We start from the raw sequence: 21,078 nt of genomic DNA, 5'->3' as shown, positions 1-21,078 counted from the left end.
GCATTTATTTTTCTAACTAGCCCCATAAAAGCTTTTTGAAACATAGCCATTTCACCAAAAATCAACTTATGTTTCCCCTAAGGATACTTTAGTTTACTAAGTTTTATGAGAAATGCTATATGTGAGAAGAGGGATGAAAAACAAAATATACATGTAAAGGGAGGTGTGGACTAGGGGAAGGACTGTCATCCTCATAGTCAGGACTGCCACCATTTAGCCCTGACACCACGCCCTTCAGCAGCCGGTGCTGCAGGTGTAGTTTGCCTCAGCAAACTTTCATCGTGTTATCTTGCTGAGCACTATCTCCACTGCACTCCGTGCCTCATGGAACAGTTTCATGAACCTGAAAGTGGTTATTAGGGAATTTTCCAGGGGACAGCCTAAGAATGTATACAACAGAAAGCCTTGGTGCTTGAAAGCTGCCTTGTTGCTGTAGCTGCTTCTTTTATTCTTAGAACTCTACTCTGTGCAAACTTTCTTTTTCTTTATTCAAGTTTTTGTAGAGGTCTTAAAAAATTGGGGATATATATATATTATAGTCATATATATGTAGTCATATATATAGTCATATATGATCCCCTGCACCCCAAATTAAGCTTTTGACTTTATTGACCAACTCTGTTGATCTTATATTCTATTTCATTAGTTTCTGATCTAATCTGTCCTGTTTCCTTCATTCTGTTTCCTTATGGATCTGTTCATTTATGAGCTTTGCATAGGTATGTGCCTCTGCACCTGACTGTATTCCTTTTCTTCTACGAGCCTTAAACAAGTCTATTTCTTAGTACATAGAGCTTCAGCTGGCTGCTAAGAAATTTTATGTGTAGTATTTTAGTTTCTGGTGCAACAAACTACCTAAGGCAAGTAACTTAGGAAATATTTTGGTTCACAGTTATTGAAGCTTGTTAACCAACATTGGTTAGCCCCATGGAATTGGTCCTCTGGTGAGGGTCATGCATCCTGGCAGAACACATGACAGAACAAATCACACATGTCATGAGCCAGGAAGCCAGGGGAGAGACAGAAAGGGGCTCTGTTCCAGGACATGCCCCCAGTGACCTTAGGCTATCCCATAAGACTCCGCTCACCTCCTAAAGACCCATAACACCTCCTAAGAGTACCACCCTGTGGACCAAGCCTTTAACATATGGCCTTTGGAAGGCCAGTCATCCAAACAATAGTGTGTACTGTTTTTTTAATCACTCTTTTAAATCTTTTTTCCTTTGTAGTATTACTTTGACAGTGAGCTTTAAATTTCTATATTTGTTATCTTTTAAAATTTACCTTTAACTGAATTGCATTGTTTCTGAGAGCACTGTCTGATACAGATTCTTGAGATTATTCAAGATTTGCTTTGTAGCCTATGCAGTTAATTTTTTGCATATTCCGTGTGTACTTGAAAATAGTGTGTATTCTGTAAGTGATGTATGCTGAATTCAAGCAAACCCATGAAATATGACAACACACACACACACACACACACACACACACACACATTGGGTTTTGAGACAGGGTCTCCCTGTAGCCCCAGCTGGTCTAGAACTTGCTATGTAGACCTGGCTGGCTTCATTCTCACAGGAATATGCCTGCTTCTGTCCCCTAAGTGCTGGATTTAAAGGTGTATACCACTACACTGGCTGAACTATGACTTTGTAATTTGGGGTTTACACCTCCTCCACCCTAACACACTTTGTGTTTGTAGCTGGTATATTATTGAAATTTTCATAGCTGTGACAAAATACCTGAGGCAAGGCAATATAACATACAGTTGGAATTTTTTCCTTTGGCTCATGGTTTCAGAGCTTTTGGTCCATTTTGATGGGGAAGGCATAATGGAGTAGAGCAGCTCACATCACTGCAACCAGGAGGCAGAGAGAAATGATGTCTGTACTAATGGGCTTCCTCCCTCTTCTCCTTTGTTTCTGCCTGAGCCCCTAGCCTTTGAGATGGTGCCTTCTACATTCAGGGTACTAATTCAAATTTATAACAGCACATGAAAGAATTGAACAGAAATGGACTATTTGATCAGGACTCTAGACAGGGAAAGCTATTTCCTGGAGATGTGAAATTTTTCTATTTAGAGCATATATTCTAAGGACTGTGAGGGCCCCATTGTATATAAGCAGACATGGGTATGAACCAAAGTAGGATCTGTATGCTTTGAGGATCAGTCATTTGCTTTCATTTACTCAATAATTTGAATGGGAGCCCTTCAGGGAATTTAAATAAACTGCTGTCAACTGTTGTGAGTGGTATCCAGTATCCCCTTGTGGATGACATGACCCCTCCATTTCAGTGTGACCTGGAAAACAGCCTGAGAACTTCACCATGGTGACCTTTCAATGTTTGACAGCAGCACTGACGTCTGCAGGCATTTAGCTCTAGTCCTTAGGGGAATCTTTTGACACAATCTTATGTAAATAAAGGAAGGGTTTCTTCTTTATTCCTTGGGAGTCACCAAACTTTTACACGTAGGTCTTCAGAAACTCAGTAGGAAGTCTCTGCAAATTACAAAACTTTGGAAATATAGGACCACAGTTTGGATGGGATATAGGTGATTGTAGCTTAGAGTGATGCTGCTCAATCCTGTTAGGGATGAAGCTTAAGCATTCATATATATTTCACAGTTTTGCAGAGCTTAGTACTGGTTCCTGAGCAGAGGCAGAACTCAGGTGTCAAAAGTAGTGGAATTCTTTTCAGTAATGACGCTGATGACATCTTCCCTCTGTGGCTTTGGTCACTCTTTCCTGGTCACTTTTGTGCCTCTTTCTGTTTTTCTCTCCCCTCAAGCCTGGGTATCCTTTCTCTCTTTTCCTGTACTTTGATGCTGGAGTTTCCCAAAGCTTTGGTCCTTAGATATTCTTCTGAGACCAAGTATATTCTCCATCTCTTGGCCCAGTCCTCACTTCCTTTATTGCCTGCTGCCCTACTATGCTTTCCCTGTTACTGTGATAAACACCATAGCCAAAACCAATTTGGGAAGGAAAGCGTTTATTTGATTTACAGGTTACAGTTTGTCCAGGGGAGCCAAGGCAGGAACTCAAGGTAGAAACCTGAAGCAGAGATCATAGAGGAATGCTGCCTACTAGCTTGGATCTGGTGGCTGGGCTCAGCTACCTTCTTATATAGCCCAGACCCATGTGCCCAGGGGTGGTACCACCCACAGTGGGCTGGGTCCTCCACCAACCAGCAGCCATGCCCATAGACCAAAACTGATGGAGAAAATTCCTCAGTTGAGATTCCCTCTTCCTGGGTGTGTCAAGTAGATAACCAAGACCAGACTTTCAATTCCCTTTTGTGTCATTTGCTTCTCGGAATCCAGCATGTACCAAACTAAGCCCATTTCTTCATTTCCAGTTAAGCACATCTTGGATTCTTGTTCTTGTTCAAGCTTCTGCACTTTTCCACCACGCACTCAAGATGTCAGGATTATTTTTGACCCCTTTCCTCCATCTTTTTTGCATGTATCAATCATTGACCTACTAGTGCAGCATTCTATGGCCTCCTGCTGGGAAATCTTTCCTGTTCCCCTCCTGTCTTCCTGGTTTTCCTTTGCTTGTTCATTCCAGAATGAATGTGTGGAGCAAAGACCACAGCTTTGGTAATGGCAGTGCTGAGAAGGCAGAGACAGAATCTGGAGCTTGCTGCCAGCCAGCCTAGCCTACCAGGCAAGGTCCAGGCCAGTGAAAGATCCCGTCTCAAAATCAAGGTGGATGGCTCCTGAGAAACAAAACCCAGGTTGTCCTCTGACCTGCACACATATGCACATGTGTGCCCCTGAACACATATGTCACCCTCCCCCCAAAACACACAAACAGAGCTTCAAACCTATGTTTTTGGCTCTGCGTTTGACAAATTAATGATCTTGCTGGTATTGAATATTGTGTTCTTTTTGGACACTCCTTGGTTTTTAAGCACCCACTTCCATTTTCAAATGAGGCAAATTTCAGGCATGTTTACAGCATGGTATAGATCATGCTCTTTGAAATTAAGAACTCTTAGAAGAAAGAAGAGAAAATTAACTGAAATGGAGCTAGTCACCCATAACTGCCTTTGAAATCTAACTATAGACCTTACTTTGCAGTGGTTGCTGACCAGTAGGGGCATAAAAATACAGAATATTTTAAGCAAGTATTTATTTATACTCAACAGGAGACTGATGGGCTGTTATTGTGGGAAACCAGTGCAGTTACAGTCCCCAAATATGGTGCAGCACACACGGCTGAACAGTGCAATGGCTACTGCAAAATCGGGAGGAGTTCTGAGTGACTTTACAGGTTTGCTGAGGGGGTCTGGCTTTTCAAACCGACTCATTTACCTTCTCAAAACATGGCTTCTATATGTGTGCTCATGACTGGCCTATTGTTCAAGAACCTAATCAAAGTTCATTGAAATAATGATTATGTATTTGTAGCTTTAAAGGATTTTAAGTTTTCAAACAGGGTCATACTCAAACTGTAGTTAGCACAGTTGCTTTCAAAGTTAGGTTTCAACTTGGGCTGCAGATTCGATGTGTGCATGCAACCTCAGAATTTCTTACTTGGAACTACGGTATAGCACTGTTGTAGCACTCTCGAGGCCCTGGGTTAGTAAGTAAATAAGTTTGAAAAGTATTATTTGAGTTCTACAATTAAGCATAAAGATAGTTTTAATTTTAGCTTTATAGCCTAAAATTAAAGTGGTCCAGACTCTCATGAAGCAATGTAGAGCCAGACGTTTGTAGTTGCTAATTGTCTCAGACACATGGTGTGGGAATGAAGGGCGCAGGGGTAGGGGTGCCATGGTGAAGGGGAAGTGAAGGTGGGACATTATGCCAGGATAGACTCCAGGATAGAGCAAGCAGGAAAAGGAAGTGTGGCTCTATAGATATTGTTCACTGCTGTGTGTATGAAACCTAGCAGGTGTCATAATAGGCAAAACAGAAGGAAAGTTGCTCTGCTTTGATGGAAGGTAAACAGAATACACACCAAAGAATCAAAACAGAATTAGGGGACGCATCCTGTGAATAAGGAAAATCAACCCGCTCTTTACTGTAGGTCAAGTGCCAAGCACAGAAAGTCACAGTAAACCCAAGTACAGGTACTAACCCCTCTTCTCTCAGACTCGGTAGAGTGTGAGTCCGGTATGGCCACACTGGAAACCTGTCCAGTGGCCCTTTAGATTGAGGCCTAAGGTGTTTAGTTATCAGGTCTGTGATGGTTAATAATGTCACATCATTATTTCTATTACTGTTTGAAAACAAAGAAGTATATCCTGGGCATTGATATTTTCTCAGAGAAAGGGTCCTGGAGTTAGGAAAGATGGCTTTGAAAGGCTCATTCATATGAACATGTCCTAGTCTTAGAAACAGGATTTGACTGGAGTTGTAGCCTGGCTTGGTTCTCCTCAGCACGTCCTTGAGTGATCACCTTTATTTTTAGTTGGTGTGTTTTCATTGAATGAAACATAAAGTCTTATTTTATGTTCTTTTTAAAGAATAGGACAACCTTGTTTACCAAACCCAGTAATTATTATACAGTAAATGCCTTAATATCACAAAATATCTAAGGTAAGATTCTCCCAGTTGCACTACATATTTTTAATGACTTGTTTGAATTGGGGCCAGCCCATACCCTTACTTACTAGTTGTCCTGTCTTGTCTCTCATGGTATCACAGCATCACTCTGTCCTGCTTTTGATGTCTCACTAGTTGATCCTTCAGCAAAGTAAAGTCATATGTTAAATGCAGCTGACATTTTAGCAATCAAGGAAGATAATGAAATGAACCAACTAAGCACATATGTGCTCTTCTGGGTCCACTCCTTCATTTATGTTAGTGGTCGGGTATGGATGGCTTCCTTTCATATATGTATTTAGTGTCTGACTTAGTACATTTGCTATACTCTTATGCTAGGTAGAGCTTTAAATTTTTTTAATGTTTTTTATTTTTATTTATTTATGTTTGCATGTTTGCATGTGGAAACATGGAGCATATGTAGAGATCAGAGGACAACTTTTGAGAATCAGTTCTCTGATTTATTATGTGAGTCCTGGGTATCAAACTCAGATAATCTGGATTGGCGGTAAGCGTCTTTACCTGCTGAGTCATCTCACCAGCTGTGGTAGATCTTATTATGTACATTTCATAGCCATCAAAACCAGAGTGATTAAACAGCTTACCTAAAGTCATAGAAATAAATTTTCGACAAAGATAGGTTCTGGACTCATTTCTTTTTGATTCTAGAATTAGTAACCTTTGCTTATAATAGTACACAGGTTACGGTAGATAAATCTGTGGTCCACAGTTTTCTATAATTTTTTTTTCTGAGTTTTATGTACCTTTGTCAAGTGAAGATATACAATCAAGAGTCAGGGCCAAGCATCCAAGAAGGCTCGCAGCTGGAGATGGAGATCGAGCCAGAGCAATGCACTCTCGAGCTCTGAAAGCGTCTGTCAACCACGCTCATCAGCAACGGTGACATGAGTGGGCAATGATAACATGAGTGAACTTCACGGAGAGTCGAAGCTAGAGCAGCACTTGAAGGAGAAACCCCCAGGCCCAGCTGACTGAAGTATACCAGCATTTGACTGCTTTCATGGACTGAGGGAACCTCAAATCAGAATTCCTACAAGAAAGCCAATCTGATCATAACCAAGTTGAAGTATGTGGAAGGAGATTATGGGGAAGCTCTGAACATTTATACCCAGGTGGGCCTCGGTGACTTACCTCTGACAGCTGTCCCTCCCTATGGGCCATGGATGATTGCAGAAGCCTATGATACCAAAGGTGAAAGGTTGGAGGAGAGTCTTGAAGAGGACTTTGCCTTTGCATTTATAACACGGTTCCTCGGAAATCTCATAAATTGACAGCCAGCTGGATAATAATGGTGGCAGAGGCTGCTCCTCCTGCTGCTGCTGGAATGACCTGAATGACTCAGAGGCCTTCATGAACTTCTCCAGTGTGGCCATGGTGGCCTCCCGCCTGGCAGGCCAACCCTGAGGGTCTGGAGTGCACTGGCATTCACAGCACGACTCAGCAGCTGATATATGAGTGGGGATCTGCCTGGCAGGCAGGAGCAAAACCCAGGAGCCAGCTGTCTTGGGTGGTCCCCTCTATCTGGAGGATTATCTGAAAGATTTTAAGCAGAGGAGCAAAATTTTAGCCAGTCAAATGAAGTAGCTTTGTTCCAGGGAATCTTTTCTGACCTCTGTGGGCATTGCAAGACATGAGTGTGCTTATATACACGCAGAGAAACACTGTTTGAGAGCCTGAGAACTTAAGGAAAGAAAGAACTAGAGCTGCAGCCTGTGAGCTGGAGCTGTGGTTCTCCTTCTGTGAGCTGGAGCTGTGGTCGTCTCCTATGGACTGGAGTCCTGGTCCTCTCCTATGAGCTGGAGTCATTGTTCTTCCTATGAGTTGGATTTGTGGTTCCCCACCTGTGAGCTTGAGCTGTGATCCTCTCCTGAGAGCTGGAGCTGTGGTTACGGCCTGTGAGCTGGAGATGAGGTCCCTTCCTGTGAGCTGGACATGTAGTCCCCTCCCATGAGCTGGAGTTGTGGTTCCCTCCTGTGAGCTGGAGTTGTGGCTCCCCTCCTGTGAGCCGGAGCTGTGGTCCTCTCCTGTGAGATGGAGCTATGGTCCTCTCCAGTGATCTGGAACTGTGGTCCCCTCCTGTGAGATGTAACTGTGGTTCCTCATAATAATACAGACTCCCAGTCCCAGGAGGGATGATCAGAATGGACTGTGCTGGATCAGATGCTCACCCACCGTTGAAGATGAATGCATCCTTCAACTCTCACTGGAGAAGTTTCCTTATGCAGCAGATGGTGATGGACACAGAAACTTATGGCTTTCTAATGTGCAGGGAGGAAGGGGATACAGAGGGCTTATCTCTGAGTGGGACATCTCTGTCAGGCTTCTGGTGCTCAGGGTTCAGGAATTATTGTGGAGGGAGAGGTAAAAAGATTGTAAGAGCCAGAGGTGGTGGATGACCATCCGGTGGGGAGGGGGAGCAGAGTTTTCCAGACAGCTGGTCAGTTACTCATATGAACTCACAGCAATGGCGACAGCATGCACAAGTCCTTTGCAAGCTCCAGTGGCTGAACCCACACTGAAGAACATTTGGGGATTCAAGTTAGACTCTATAGGCTTTATTATACAGAGAGTATACATTGAATTGAGTGGGGGGGGGAATGTGGGGAGATGTGGATGGGAGAGGGGATTTAAATATCGTCAAATTATATAGTATGGAAATTGCAAAAATTCAATAAAAATGCAAAAAACCCTCAAAAAAACAAAAGAGACCCAATCAAAAGAAAGAGCTGTATTCCAGCAGAGTTAGGGAAAAGGGGGATATTATGAGACTTATTCCCCCGATAGTGAAATCACACGGAGAGTATCACCTCTCTGTTTTCACATACTTTAAGGAAAATAACCTTAGAGTAAACCAACAGAAAGTAATGCCCAGTATTAACCCAGCCTGTCAAAATGGACATTGGTTCATTCATTCCCTAGTCAGAATACATTTTAAAATATTTTATGTGATTTACTTATTTTTATTTTATGTGTGTAAGTGTTTGCCTGCATGTATGTACACTCTGTTGTGCAGTGCCAGTGGAGACCAGAAGAGGGTGGCTGATCCTCCGGAACTGTAAAGACAATTGTGAGCCTCCAGGTAGGTGCTGGGAACTATATCCGGGTCCTCTGCAAGAGCAGCCAGTTCTCTTAACTGCTGAGCCATTTCTCCAGCCTCTCAAGATAAATTTAAATAAGGGTCTCTGATAATAAAACTATAAGAAACAGCTTGGCTTGTCATTCCCTTAATCAGGAATGGGAGTGGGGGTGTGCTGGATGCTTCAAAATTTATCCTGTAAATTTAGACAAAACAAACAAACAAAACCATAGATTATGCTGGGCTGCCTTACATGGTTTTGACGTGAGGAAACAGATGCTTATGGTGGGGAGTCACTCAGCTGAGAGAGGATGAAAGAGGATCTGGTGGAGCTGGGCCATGCAGGCAGGGCGGGGACAGTGGCAGGAAGAGGAACGCAGGTTCTCTCCAGTGGGGACAGCAGAACACCATTGACTGAACCTGTGATTCTACATCTAAACCAAAAGTTCCTTTCACTATAAATTAACTCAGTAAAGAATGAGCAAAAATAAATAAACGTAAACAAATTTTATTTTAGGGCCTTATTCTTAGGCATTCTTTCCATAAAGGATCTGTTTATGGCCCGAGGCTTAAAGGAGACAAGTAGGTCTTGGAGTGGATTGAGGTCCAAGGGACTTGCCTGAGGAGAATTGCTGCCAGAGGATTGGCTTCAGAAAGCTAAGGCTGATGATGTCTGTAGTGGACACAGGGTCAAAGGGCATGCAGTGGCTTGCTTCCGTTAGAAATACTTGGTGGAGAGGCCATTGGTCTTTGTTATGCATGATCTTTCCTTTTATTATAGTGAAAATTGCAAATAATCTAGAAATACTTTGTGACAAAATATGTGAAATGGATGCTGAGGGAACAGATGGATAAAATTGAAGAAATATGTCCCAGGTCTGTGGTTTACTTGTATGACGCCTAAATTATTAACTCAGTGGACATGAGGAATACTAAGGCATAAGCAATTTTAAATGTAAAATGGATTTATTCTCATAAAAGAAGTCAGAAACGCTTTCATAAGCTTGGGTCTTAAAATTATTTTTAAATTTGTGTGTGTGTATGTATGTATGTATGTATGTATGTATGTATGTATGTATATATGTATGTGAGTGTATGCCACATATGGTCAGGGGCTTGGGGATGCCAGAAGATGGCATCAGATCCACTGGAGCTGAAATCAAAGGCCATTATGAGCTGTCCAACGTGGGTGCAGAGAACTAAACTCGGGTCCTCTGGAAGAGTAGCAAGTGTTTTAAGCACTGAACCATCTCCTCAGCCCCCACCCCCTTAAGTTTACATTTTGTTCTGCTGAAGTTGGTGGTTGCCCTGAAACAGTTCCAGGGAGAATAAGCCATCAGGGTGAGGAGCTCTCCTTTGCTTTACTCTCAGTGCTGCAATGAACGACTCCTCAGCCCCGTATCACTGACCTGGTCAGATGCCTGCATTGAGGTTGTGAGACCTATCCCAGATGAATGCTGTGTTTCCACAGAAAAGGAGTATAGGAAAGATCTCCACGTGTAATTGTCAGTTTTGTAGAGATAGGAAAGTAGAATTTTCTGGAACTACTTCATCTTTGTTCCTATGTTCCTCTCCAATAGAAAAGTGTAAACTCATTTTTGTTGTTGTTGTTTTATGTGTAGGAGTGTTTTGCTTGCATGTATGTAAGTGTACCACAAGCATGCAATGCCTACAGAGGTCAGAACAGGGTGTCACATCCCCTGGAACTGGGGGCACAGACTGTTGTTAACTGCCATGTGGGTGCTGGGAACTGAACCCAGGTCTTCTGCAAGAACAGTCAGTGCTCTTAACTACTGAGCCATCTCTCCAGCCCCTGTTTTGTTTTTTGAGACATAGTCTATAGCCCAGGTGCTCCTGCCTCAGCTTCCTAAGTACTAGATTACAGTTTTATACCATGTCTGGCTTACATACTATAAATATTTCATAACCACAAATTACATTTTGAATTATTTACTTGCCGCCTTTTAATAAACCAAATCCCTTTTCCAGTGGTAGTGTCTACTGTACCTTTTTTTAGAGCATAAAAAAGAGCCAGGAAGGTACCAGAAGACTCTTTCCTTATCCAGCCGAAAGGTCCCTTGAAGGGGTACTTGCAGGTGGGAGAAGGCAGTGGGAGGGATATGAGAAGACAGAGACAGACTGGGCTCCTGGCTCCTCCCCCACTGCCTTCAGAGGCTAGGGGAGAGTGTCAGATAGAGGTCTGTGTCCTGTTCTGCCTGTCCATCCAACCTGACAAGGTAACTACCTGTTCCTCCATAGTCAGGGACTCCAGGAGGCTACCCAGCCTCCTCCCTCCCTCTGCTGGGTCATCATAGAGAAGGCTCTTCTTCAGCCACATTGTAAAAATAGCATTCTTTGCAGATCTGGGCAGTGGAGAGAAATTGGAGCTGTTCTTACCCAAATTGAGTTAGCTGGGCGTTGAATGCCTGGAAGAAAAGGAATATCAACACCTAAGGAGGGCCCAGATTAGACAGACTCAGCCCAGCACTACACTTGCCTTTTTTGAGCCCAGTGCTTAGAGATGCCCTTTGGGTGGCCAGATTCATGCCCCTTACCATGTATGTAGGGAGTGGAGGGCTTTATTAGAGCATACACACAACACACATCCCAGTGAGTTTTCATAGTTGGACATACTCATGTAATAAGCATCTAATCTAGTTTATCTTGTTAGAATGATGTTTCTTTTCTGATTCTAAAGGCACTTGTAGGAATTTCAGAAAATAGCAAAGTATGCTAAAGAAAATAGAAAATATTTTGGTCTCTTAAAAATCTGTCAGTTTTGGGGCTGGAGAGAGAGCTCAGTGGCTAAGGACACTGACTGTTCTTGCAGAAGACCCCGGGTTCAAATCCTAGCACCCACATGGCAGCTAACAACTGTCCGTAACTCCGGTTCCAGGGGATCCAACAGTCTCTTCTGTCATCCGTGGGCATTGCACGACATGGGTGCATTTAACCTACATGCAGGCAATACATGCATACACATAAAATAAAAATAATAAATAGAATATTTTTAAAAATCTGTCAGTTTTCATTAAGGATGTGGCACTGGGTAGATTAACTAGGCTCCTAGGGATGAACTCATATCGAAGGGCATTTCAGAACACAAATTAGATTTGATAGACCTTAAAAAATAATAGAGGACATGATATCACGTAGGGGGAATAAGGGAGGAGGCCAGGTAAGGAATGGGGTCTAAATATACTAAAAATATATTGTATGTTAATCCCAGCACTTAGGAGAGGCAGATGAAAGGGGATCTCTGTGAGACTGAGGGCAGCCTGATCTACATAGTGAGTTCCAAGCCACCCGAGGTTACAGGGAGACCCTGTCTCAAAAACAAAACAAAGCAAAAAACTTTGAACTCTCAAATTCAATTAAAAATATTTTAAAAATCTTATTTCTTGACATTGTTGCAATAGTGGCACTTTTATCTTAGGGGGTAATCAACAGCTACCTAATTTGATTTAAAGTCCTCTCAGTGGGAGGAAATTCATGTGTGGTACTGTAAACCTAACCAAATACACATAACTGGAGAGGTCATAGATCTTAGAGAAAACTTCAAGGCTGTCCCATCCCTAAAGAAATGTAATCCCTTACTATGTGCAAAATATGGATCCTTAAATTTATAGATAAGTATCCCAGTCACCACCCATCAAAGAAGCTTCTTTTTAACAGGCAGAGATTATTAGAGTTCTACAACTGGTCACATACAGAGACTGTGAAGTTCCCAAGCCTAAGTGGCACATCTGCAATGCAGCCCATACACCTAAAGCTCATGGAACATAGAACAAGGGATGAAGAGAACAGTAACACAGCTTTCTGTTCTTATCAATAAAGCTCCCTCATGCAACAGGGAGCCAAGAACATAAAAGGTCACAAATGGCTAAAATGTAGAGAGTAAGAGTCTACAGAGTGTGGGTCCTTGGACAGGACCATTGCGGAAGAAGGGGCAGAAAGATTGTAAGAGCCAGGGAGGAGGTGCATGACTATACGCAAGTGTAGTCCTACAGGTTCCTGGGACCTTGCTTGTATGAACCTATAGCAATGGTGTCAGCATGCACAGGACCCATGCAAACTCAATCAGACAAAAACCCAGCACAGACCTCTGGAAATAGGCAGCAGGCCCCAATTTTAGTCAAATAATTATTGGCAGCTGATTACTACTGGGTGAGGAAGAGCTGACCTTCTTAAAGGGAGGGACTCTAGATAGGCTGACTAGACCTCAGTGGATGAACTTGCACTGAGGGACGTCTTGGACACTAACTTGACATGATAGGCTTTAATGCAAATAACTGAATGTATGAATTCCGGGGGGGGGGTCTATGGGAGGAGGCCAGTGGGGAAGAGGGTATAAAAATTATTAAGATGTTCTGTATGAAATACACAAAATTTCAACAATTTTTTTTTTAGATCTGCCCGTTTCTTACCCTGGCATACAGATATTTTTGCTTGTAAATATACATGCATTCAGTGCATGGTGTTGAAGCGCTATTCATGTGTTCACAAACATACAGAAGTTTTAAACAGTTGCAGTTACATGACTTGGAGAGTTTCAGGTGCCTCCATTGTGTCACCACCCATCTACAGGATGGTGCTGAAAGAAAGAGAAACTGAAACCCAGCTAGCTCTGTCCTTGGTCACAGGAAAAGGGGGCTTTTCAGGAAGACGTTGAAATAATGGCTGACATGGAAGTGTGGGTAGTGAACAAACTTCTTAATCCACTTACGGTTTTTCTCTGTGTCAGGAAATTAAGCATGGGCAATAGGAAGTTCAAAGACACCTGAGTAGAGAGCCCTTACACGGAGCAGGCCAGCACCTCCATCAGGCTTTGTTCACTGCTCTGGGAAGCTCAGGCCTTCAGGTTGAAGCTGACTTTGGTAGCAGGCTCCCTTTAATTTTTTCTTTTATTTCACTCCCTTGTAGGTTCTCAGACAGACTTAGTTGTAGCAGCTCTTGTTTTAATACTACGAGCTCAGTCAAAGCACTGGAAATTGACCCAATTTTGTGGGCTGCAGCAAAATTAACATCATTACTACTAAAGTGGTTCCAACAGTGAGTTTTCTTTGAGAAGTCCACACCCATGAGCTCAGATGCATCAGACATTTTCCCCCAAGTACCCCTCTTCCTCTTAATCTTCATGCTTAAACATCAACATTAAAAATCTCTTATAAAGACTACAGAGTGTTTATCCCTGAATATACCTATATCAAACCTCTGCCACCTAAGGCTCAAGGACAATTGTGGAAGAGGGGGTGGAAAGATTTTAAGAGCCAGAGGTGGTTGATGACCACAAGGAAGCAAGAGTTTTCCACATATCTGGGAAGTTACTCATGAATTCACAGTAGTGGTGACAACATGCATAGGACCCATGTGGGCTTGAACCAGTCAGAATCTCAGCTTAGAAGGAGAGAAGTAGGTAAGAAGCCCCAACCCTAGCTGAGGAACTATTGGCAGCCAATAACTGCTGGAAGAGGGAGACTTGGTTTCTTTAAGGGTGTGACTCTAGATAAGTTAACCAGGCTCCAGTGGATAGATGCATATCAAAGAGCATTCAGGAACACAAACTTGGCTTGATAGTCCTTAATATGTATGACACAGTACATGGAATCCAGTCGGGGGAGGGCATAAGAGGGGTGCAGATAGGGGAGGGTGTCTAACTATGATCAAAATATATTGTATGAAATTCACTAAAATTGAGTAAAACAAATGAGAAAATCTCTTGGGGCTGGAGAAATGGCTCAGCTGTTAAGAGCACTGGCTGGTCTTGCAGAGTACACAGGTTTGATTCCCAGCACCGACATGGCAGGTAACACCTTAAGTCCAGTTCCAGGGAATCCAACACCCCCTTTCTGACCTCCATGGGCATTGTACAGCATGGGTATACTTACATATATGCAGGCATATATGTAAAATCTTACAATAAACTCTAAATGTGATTTTAAAAAATAGATCAAACAATGCCTTTGGGATGCTGGTTGCTTTGGTCTGGTCTGAGTTTCACTACTGTGTCTTCAGGAAAGAACAGTTGGCACCTGTGTTAGGCAGCTTGCTCTTGCTGGAACAGCAGAAATAATCAACTTTAAAAAAGAAAAGGTTTATTTCGGCTCTGTATTAGAGGCTAGTCAGTTGGACCTGTTGCTGTGGGGCAGACCTTCTGCTGGTGAAGCAGTGCATCATGGGAGGAGCACATGCAGAAGGGATTGCTTACCTCATGGCTGCCAGGAAGAAGGGAGGGGAGAAAGAGGAGGTCCCAAAGCCCCTTTGAGGACATGCTGCCAATGATCTAAGACCATCCACTGGGCCCTTCCTCTTAAAGGTCTCTCCATCTCTCAGTACTGCTATAGGTTAAGGACCAAGCCTGTAGCACATTTGCCTTTGGGGACCACTTAAGACACAAAGTATAGCAGCACCAGCCTCTGTTGCTGTTGTTTTTATAGGCAGCATCTGCATCCTGACTAGTGAAGGAGCTCTGTGCTCCCCCTTGTACTGTGGAAAGCCACTTCCTTCAGAGGTACCCTTCTCTACTGGTGTGTTTACAACGGACACATCAGTTGCTCATATTTGGAGCTACAGTATGATAATTTCATGCATGTATAGAGCTGGAGTGGTCATCTGGGTGAGTAGCATTCCCCTGCCCTTAAACACATCGTTTCTTTGAGTTGGAAACCTTAAAACTCTTCTAGTAATTTTGAAATGCATAAAAATTGTCCTAAATTCCCCTACTGTGCCACTGGGCACCAGAGTTTATTCTGTCAAACTGCATTTTGGTACTGATTTTCCAATCTTTTCCTAGCCCCTTCCCCATTTTCTCTCTCTCTTTTTTAAAATAAAAATATATGTTTTCTTGTGTAACTTGTAATTTGAGTTATTACATACATAGAAAATGAATTGGAATTTTTGTATTTACAAAATATATTCTCAGGTCATTCCTTTCCCCTCTTGTTAAGAACATGTTCACAGCTGAGAATGGTCTTTATAGGCCTGTAATCCTCCCTGCACTCTGGTGGCAGAGGCAGAGGACTGCTTCAAGTTCAAAGCCATCCTGGGCTACATAGAGACACCCTGTCTCAAAAAGCCAAAAGAAATGCCACACACACACACACACACACACACACACACACACACACACGAACATGCTCCTATGTAGCGTCATGAAGTGGCCTTTCTGTTTACATGTGTTCTTGTTGTGTTGTCTTTGCAGTCGAAATCAGCTGTCTACCCTGCCCGCCTGCCTGTGTGGTCTGCCTCTCAAAGTCTTAATCGCAAGTAACAACAAGCTTGGATCACTACCCGAAGAGATAGGTCAGCTCAGACAGTTAATGGAGTTGGTATGTTACTGATTTCTAAGATGCTCTTGTTTGCTAACTGATCATGATCTTTCAGGCTATTCAGAAAGATTGTTTTCTACAGCTGGACAAGGAGGTGCCTGTAACTATCCATTCCCAGTGTTATAACAAAATACTCTAGGCTGGAAATTTTATAAGGGAAAAAATGATCATTTAGATCACAGTTTTGGAGACTGAAAGTCTGAGATCATCCGGCTTTCTCTGTGTGGCCTCTGCTGGGAGATCTCCCTACCCCACGGTCGATAGCATCATAGTGGGAGCAAGTGTGAAAGGGAAATAATGCATGGCTAGACAGGAAGCCAAGAAGAGGGAGGGACCAGTTTTGTTCTGTTTCAATAACCCACAATCATGGTTTCTCACTGGGGTCTCTCAAGCACCATAGCCCCTTTGACACATGCCCTAACCACCATCCAACTAGGTCCGCCTCTTAAAAGTTCCACTACCTCCTAATACCAGCAAACTGGAGTTAATATTCTAATGTGTGAACCCTTGGGGAACAAACCAATACCAAAACCTCGTGTTCCTTGAAAGCAGTGTTTGATAAAGGCAGTAAGTGAGGAGACATTAAGCTGGCAGTGGTGTTGCTGGGACATGGTTCCTGAAATTTACAAGTTTCCTGTGGTTTACAGTTCCTTATTTTTACAGGACTTGCAGTTCCCAAGGTTTTCAGTTTATCACATTTTAGAGACAATTTTTGCAGTGTACATATAAATCTGAAAACGTATGTTAAAGTAGAAAAGTAATCTGAGTAAGTTAGTAGGCCACACTCAATGAAGTCAGAGGACAGAAAGAGCAGGGTGCTGTGGTACTCTAGAACAGGGCTAAATGCAGTCTGGACACAGACATACTGGGTCACTTACAAGATCAGCTGATGGTTTCTTAGGTCTCCTATGTTGAGCCTAGCTCTGTGGAGAGCTGCCCTGCATCTTAGTCCTGTCATAGTACTGTCTCAACCCTCAGTCTTTGCTCTCCCAGCACATACTCAAGTTCTAGAATGTCAGAGCTATAGTGTATTGTAGAAGCTAGCTAGTCCAAACCATTCACCTGATCGAATGATGAAACCTAGATCAGAGAGACAGTGAGTGACATATGGAGGTTCACCCTGGCATAGCTCAGTGGTAACTTGAACTGAAACTCTCTTATCAGCTGCCCTTGTCCAGTGGAGAGTCAATGCAAATAAACAAGATGGTTTAAATGTAGTGGTGGCCATGTTTAAAAAGTCAAAAGATGGGGCTGGAGAGATGGCTCAGTGGTTAAGAGCATTAACTGCTCTTGCAGAGGACCTGGGTTCGATTCCCAGCACCCACATGGTGGCTACGAACCATCCTTAACTCCAGTTCCAGAGGAATCCAAAGCCTTCTTCTAACCTCCGTGGCATCACACAACGTGGGTGCACTCACATACATACAGGCAATACACTCATACACATAAAATAAAAATAATAAAATTTTTTTAAAAAAAGTCAAAACAAGTAAGTGAAATTCACTTTTATATTATTTAACTATGGATAGCCAAAACGTTGATTTCAGTATACATATGATGCAAAGCTAGTGATTGTTTTGCATCCTTGTGTTCATGCGCTAAGCCTTTCCCACCACGTCCAGCATGGATCTTGTAGTGGTAGGTAGTGGTAGCACACCACACAAGGGGACCAGCCATGTGCTGGGTACTCAGTGCCGTCTGAGTTGGGGGCCACCCATTTGATTGGGCAGCTTAGAAGCCTGCGTGTATTTTGTTCTGTTGCCTCCTGTGTCTGAGCAAATGTGCTCATGGTAAAAATCATTTATTTGGTCAGCAGTGCAGCTCAGTAGGTAAAGGTGTTTACTACCAAGCCTGATGACCTGCGTTCAGTTCCTGGGACCCACATGGTGGAAGGAGAGAAATGACCTCTCCAAGTTGCCCACTGACCTCAACATGTGCACTGTAGTGATACACACACACACACACACACACACACACACACACACACCACAATAAATTTTTAGAAAAGCATTTATTTGTGAAGCAGGAGAAAAGTTAATAATGATATTATTTAACCACAAGGAAGCGATATAAACGGCCTTGGTTAATTAAGGTCACAGACTAAAAAAAGATTATTTTACATCTATTCCCATTTATCTTTGATTTTTTTTTTCTTGCTTAAAATAGTAGTGTTATTATAGGGTAACCCTTCGTGTTAGATTATTTTTAGTTATCAACCAGGAAAACGTTCCCTAGAACTTTCTAGAACAGGAGGCTTTCTAGAACAGGAGTCATAGGCTTTTGTTTTGTAGTTACAGATTACTGATTTGTTTAAAAAAAAAATGCTGGGCACTCCCCAAGCATACAGAATACTCACTATTTAAGGCTTCATTGTGGGAAATCACTCAGCCCACTGGACTCTAAGCATAGTTTTCTGGCTATTTTAGAAAACTTTGCAAATTTTCTCACCAGACTCCAAATATTCTGAATGTGAATGACATAGGAACATTCAGTGTTAATATCAGCTTGAAAAATAAAACCCAAACGCCTTAGCCATTGGGAAGTAAGCAGTTGTTCCTTCTGATTTTTTTTAAGGAGGTTGAGTTGCAGAACATTAGCTCAGCCTTTTCATTACATCACACTTATTCACACCTCTTAAAACAAACAGTATCCCAGTTTAGCCATCACCTTGCAGGGACATTGTGCAGGAATTTGGAAAAGCAGCCCTTCCTCTTCCTGGAGAAGCCTCGGAGACTCTGTAGAGCTACCCAGGCAGAGCCTGTTTGTATTTCCACCTTGATGCAGGTGCAGGTGTGGGAAATTTATGAAATCTTAATTCTCTAATCTTTCTCTTTAGAGCTGTAACTGATGGTTGTAATCTAGAAGTTTTTGACTCCCTTGCCCACCCTTGGTGCACAGCTGTTGTGTATGTATGTGCTGCTTTGTGGGGAAGGAAGAAAGCTGACATTTACTGAGCACCTGCTTATGTCAAGTAGTCTGCTAGAGTCTTAAAAATAACCTGACAGATTATTGTGTTTACATGTTGTAGTCAAGTGTTGGTTTTAGGGTTATTTATGCCAAAATTGTGGTGCTACATGTCTGATTAAAGTTCATATCAGGACTGAGGACTGAACTAAGTGGTAGAGCACTTGCTTAGCATGTGTGAGTCCCCAGGTTTCATCCCCAATACCCCAAAGATACATAGATACATACATAGATGCCTTGATATATAGTTGCATGTTAGATGATACGTGATAGATAATTGATAGATGATAGGTAATGTATAGATACATAGTTAGATGAAAGATGACAGATTCATAGATGATAGATACAAAGGCTGAGATAAATGAGCGATAGATGATAGATAGATAGACAGATAGATAGATAGATAGACAGACAGATAGATAGAGATAGATAGAAACATACATACATACATACATGCATACCCATATGTGCATGTCTATAGAGGCCAGAGATCAATCTTGGGTGTCCTCTTCAGTCACCTCTCAATGTTTTTGTGTGTGTGTGCTTGAGTGCAGTTCTGCTGTGTGTGTGTGTGTGTGTGTGTGTGTGTGTGTGTGTGCACGCACATGAAGAGACCAGAGAAGGACATTGGGTGTTCTCTGTGACTCTCTCCCTTATGTCCTTGAGACAGACTCTCTCAGAGAACCTAGAGCTCCCTATTTTTTGGCAGGACTGGCTGGCCAGCAAGGCTTAGGAATCCTGTCTCCACCTCTAGCCCTGGGATTACAGGCTGTTGTCACTGTGCTTGGCTTTTTACATGGGTGCTAAGGATTCAAACTCAGGGCTTCATGCTTGAACCAACAAGCACTTTACTGAGTGAGCCATCTCCCCAGACCCGGAAACACACTTCTTTTACTGTGCAATCCTGTTGAATGATGATGTGCATTTGGTAAGAGGTGCTACATAGTTACAGTCAACAGCTGTGAAGACAAGCACACTAAGAGCTCAATAAAGTTGAAGCTTTTTATGGATGAGACATTTGCCACAGACCCAGGAGCCTTCTCATGAGTTCTGTGTGCTGAATGGCTTGGGTCCATCCATGGTCTGGCCTTGTTGGCTTTTCCTCAGTTCTGTCCTTCTCCAGCTCCCTCACAGGGCCTGACTCAGGAATCTGCCTTTAAAACCAGAAAGCCCACCAGACTGGACCCAGTCGCATGTGTTTCCTGGCACTAACTAGACAGTCTTTTATTCACTTTTTACAAAATGATTGTGTGGAGAGTTTGAGTTCAAGGACTGAGGACTGACTTCTGAGGAAAGTCTTCCTTCATTATTTTATGAGTAGCATTTCCGCATCTGAGGTAGGCGTGGGATCCTGTGGCATGCACCTGCTGTCTTGGGAGATGTCTCTGACCTCTCTGGCTTCCATGGAAACCCAGGATTTGCTCACAGCTCCTCTGTGCCTTCCAGTTCTACTTTTACTATCAAGAGCAGTGCTTGTGGCTCTGTAGCGAGAAGAGTGTTAAGAGGAGATAGTTTATCATACCAAAGGTTGCTTGGAAGTGTTCAAGCTTAAATAAATACACTGAAGTTTTTCTTTTTTTAAAAAAAGTTCTAACCACAGTTGTTGAGGGATTCTATTGTTAAGAAGTAAAAATGGACTTTACTAAGTACCACACAATCTTTTAATTATTTCTTGCATAGTAAATGAATGTTTCCTGATGTTGAAAGAAATTTAATTAGTTAATGCTCATCAGTTCTTATTTGTTTGTTTATTAATTTATGTGTGTGTGTGTGTGCGTGTGCGTGTGTGCGTGTGTGTGCGTGTGCGTGTGTGCGCGTGTGTGCGTGTGTGTGCGTGTGCGTGTGTGCTGGAAGTGGAAGTCAGAGGCTGGCTTGCAGGAGTATTGTGTGTGTGTGCGTGTGCGTGTGTGCGTGTGTGTGCGTGTGCGTGTGTGCATGTGTGCTGGAAGTGGAAGTCAGAGGCTGGCTTGCAGGAGTGGGCTCTCTCCTTCCACCAGTGTAGGTTCTGGAGATTGAATTTGGGTAGTCAGGCTTGTAGCAGGCACCTTTATCTACTGAGCCATCTTGAGGGCCCTCATCTCTCCTTTTTACATAGGCACAAAGAGAGGCATTTACCTAAAGCTGTACTGTGCAGT

The 21,078-nt window shown here is 42.8% G+C and overlaps 1 protein-coding gene across 1 annotated transcript in view; it reads left to right on the top strand.

The window, feature by feature from the left end:
• The window catches only part of Lrch1 (leucine rich repeats and calponin homology domain containing 1), a 206,013-nt gene that overhangs the window by 107,813 nt on the left and 77,122 nt on the right, over positions 1–21,078 (top strand). The window contains exon 3 of the mRNA XM_029559249.1: positions 15,853–15,979. Coding sequence (XP_029415109.1) covers positions 15,853–15,979 — 127 coding nt within the window. The remainder of the gene's footprint in view (positions 1–15,852; positions 15,980–21,078) is intronic.

Source organism: Nannospalax galili, unplaced genomic scaffold (assembly GCF_000622305.1).
Source record: "Nannospalax galili isolate Female #2095 unplaced genomic scaffold, S.galili_v1.0 scaffold388, whole genome shotgun sequence".
NCBI lineage: Eukaryota > Metazoa > Chordata > Mammalia > Rodentia > Spalacidae > Nannospalax > Nannospalax galili.
This window is presented reverse-complemented; position numbering and strand designations above follow the sequence as displayed.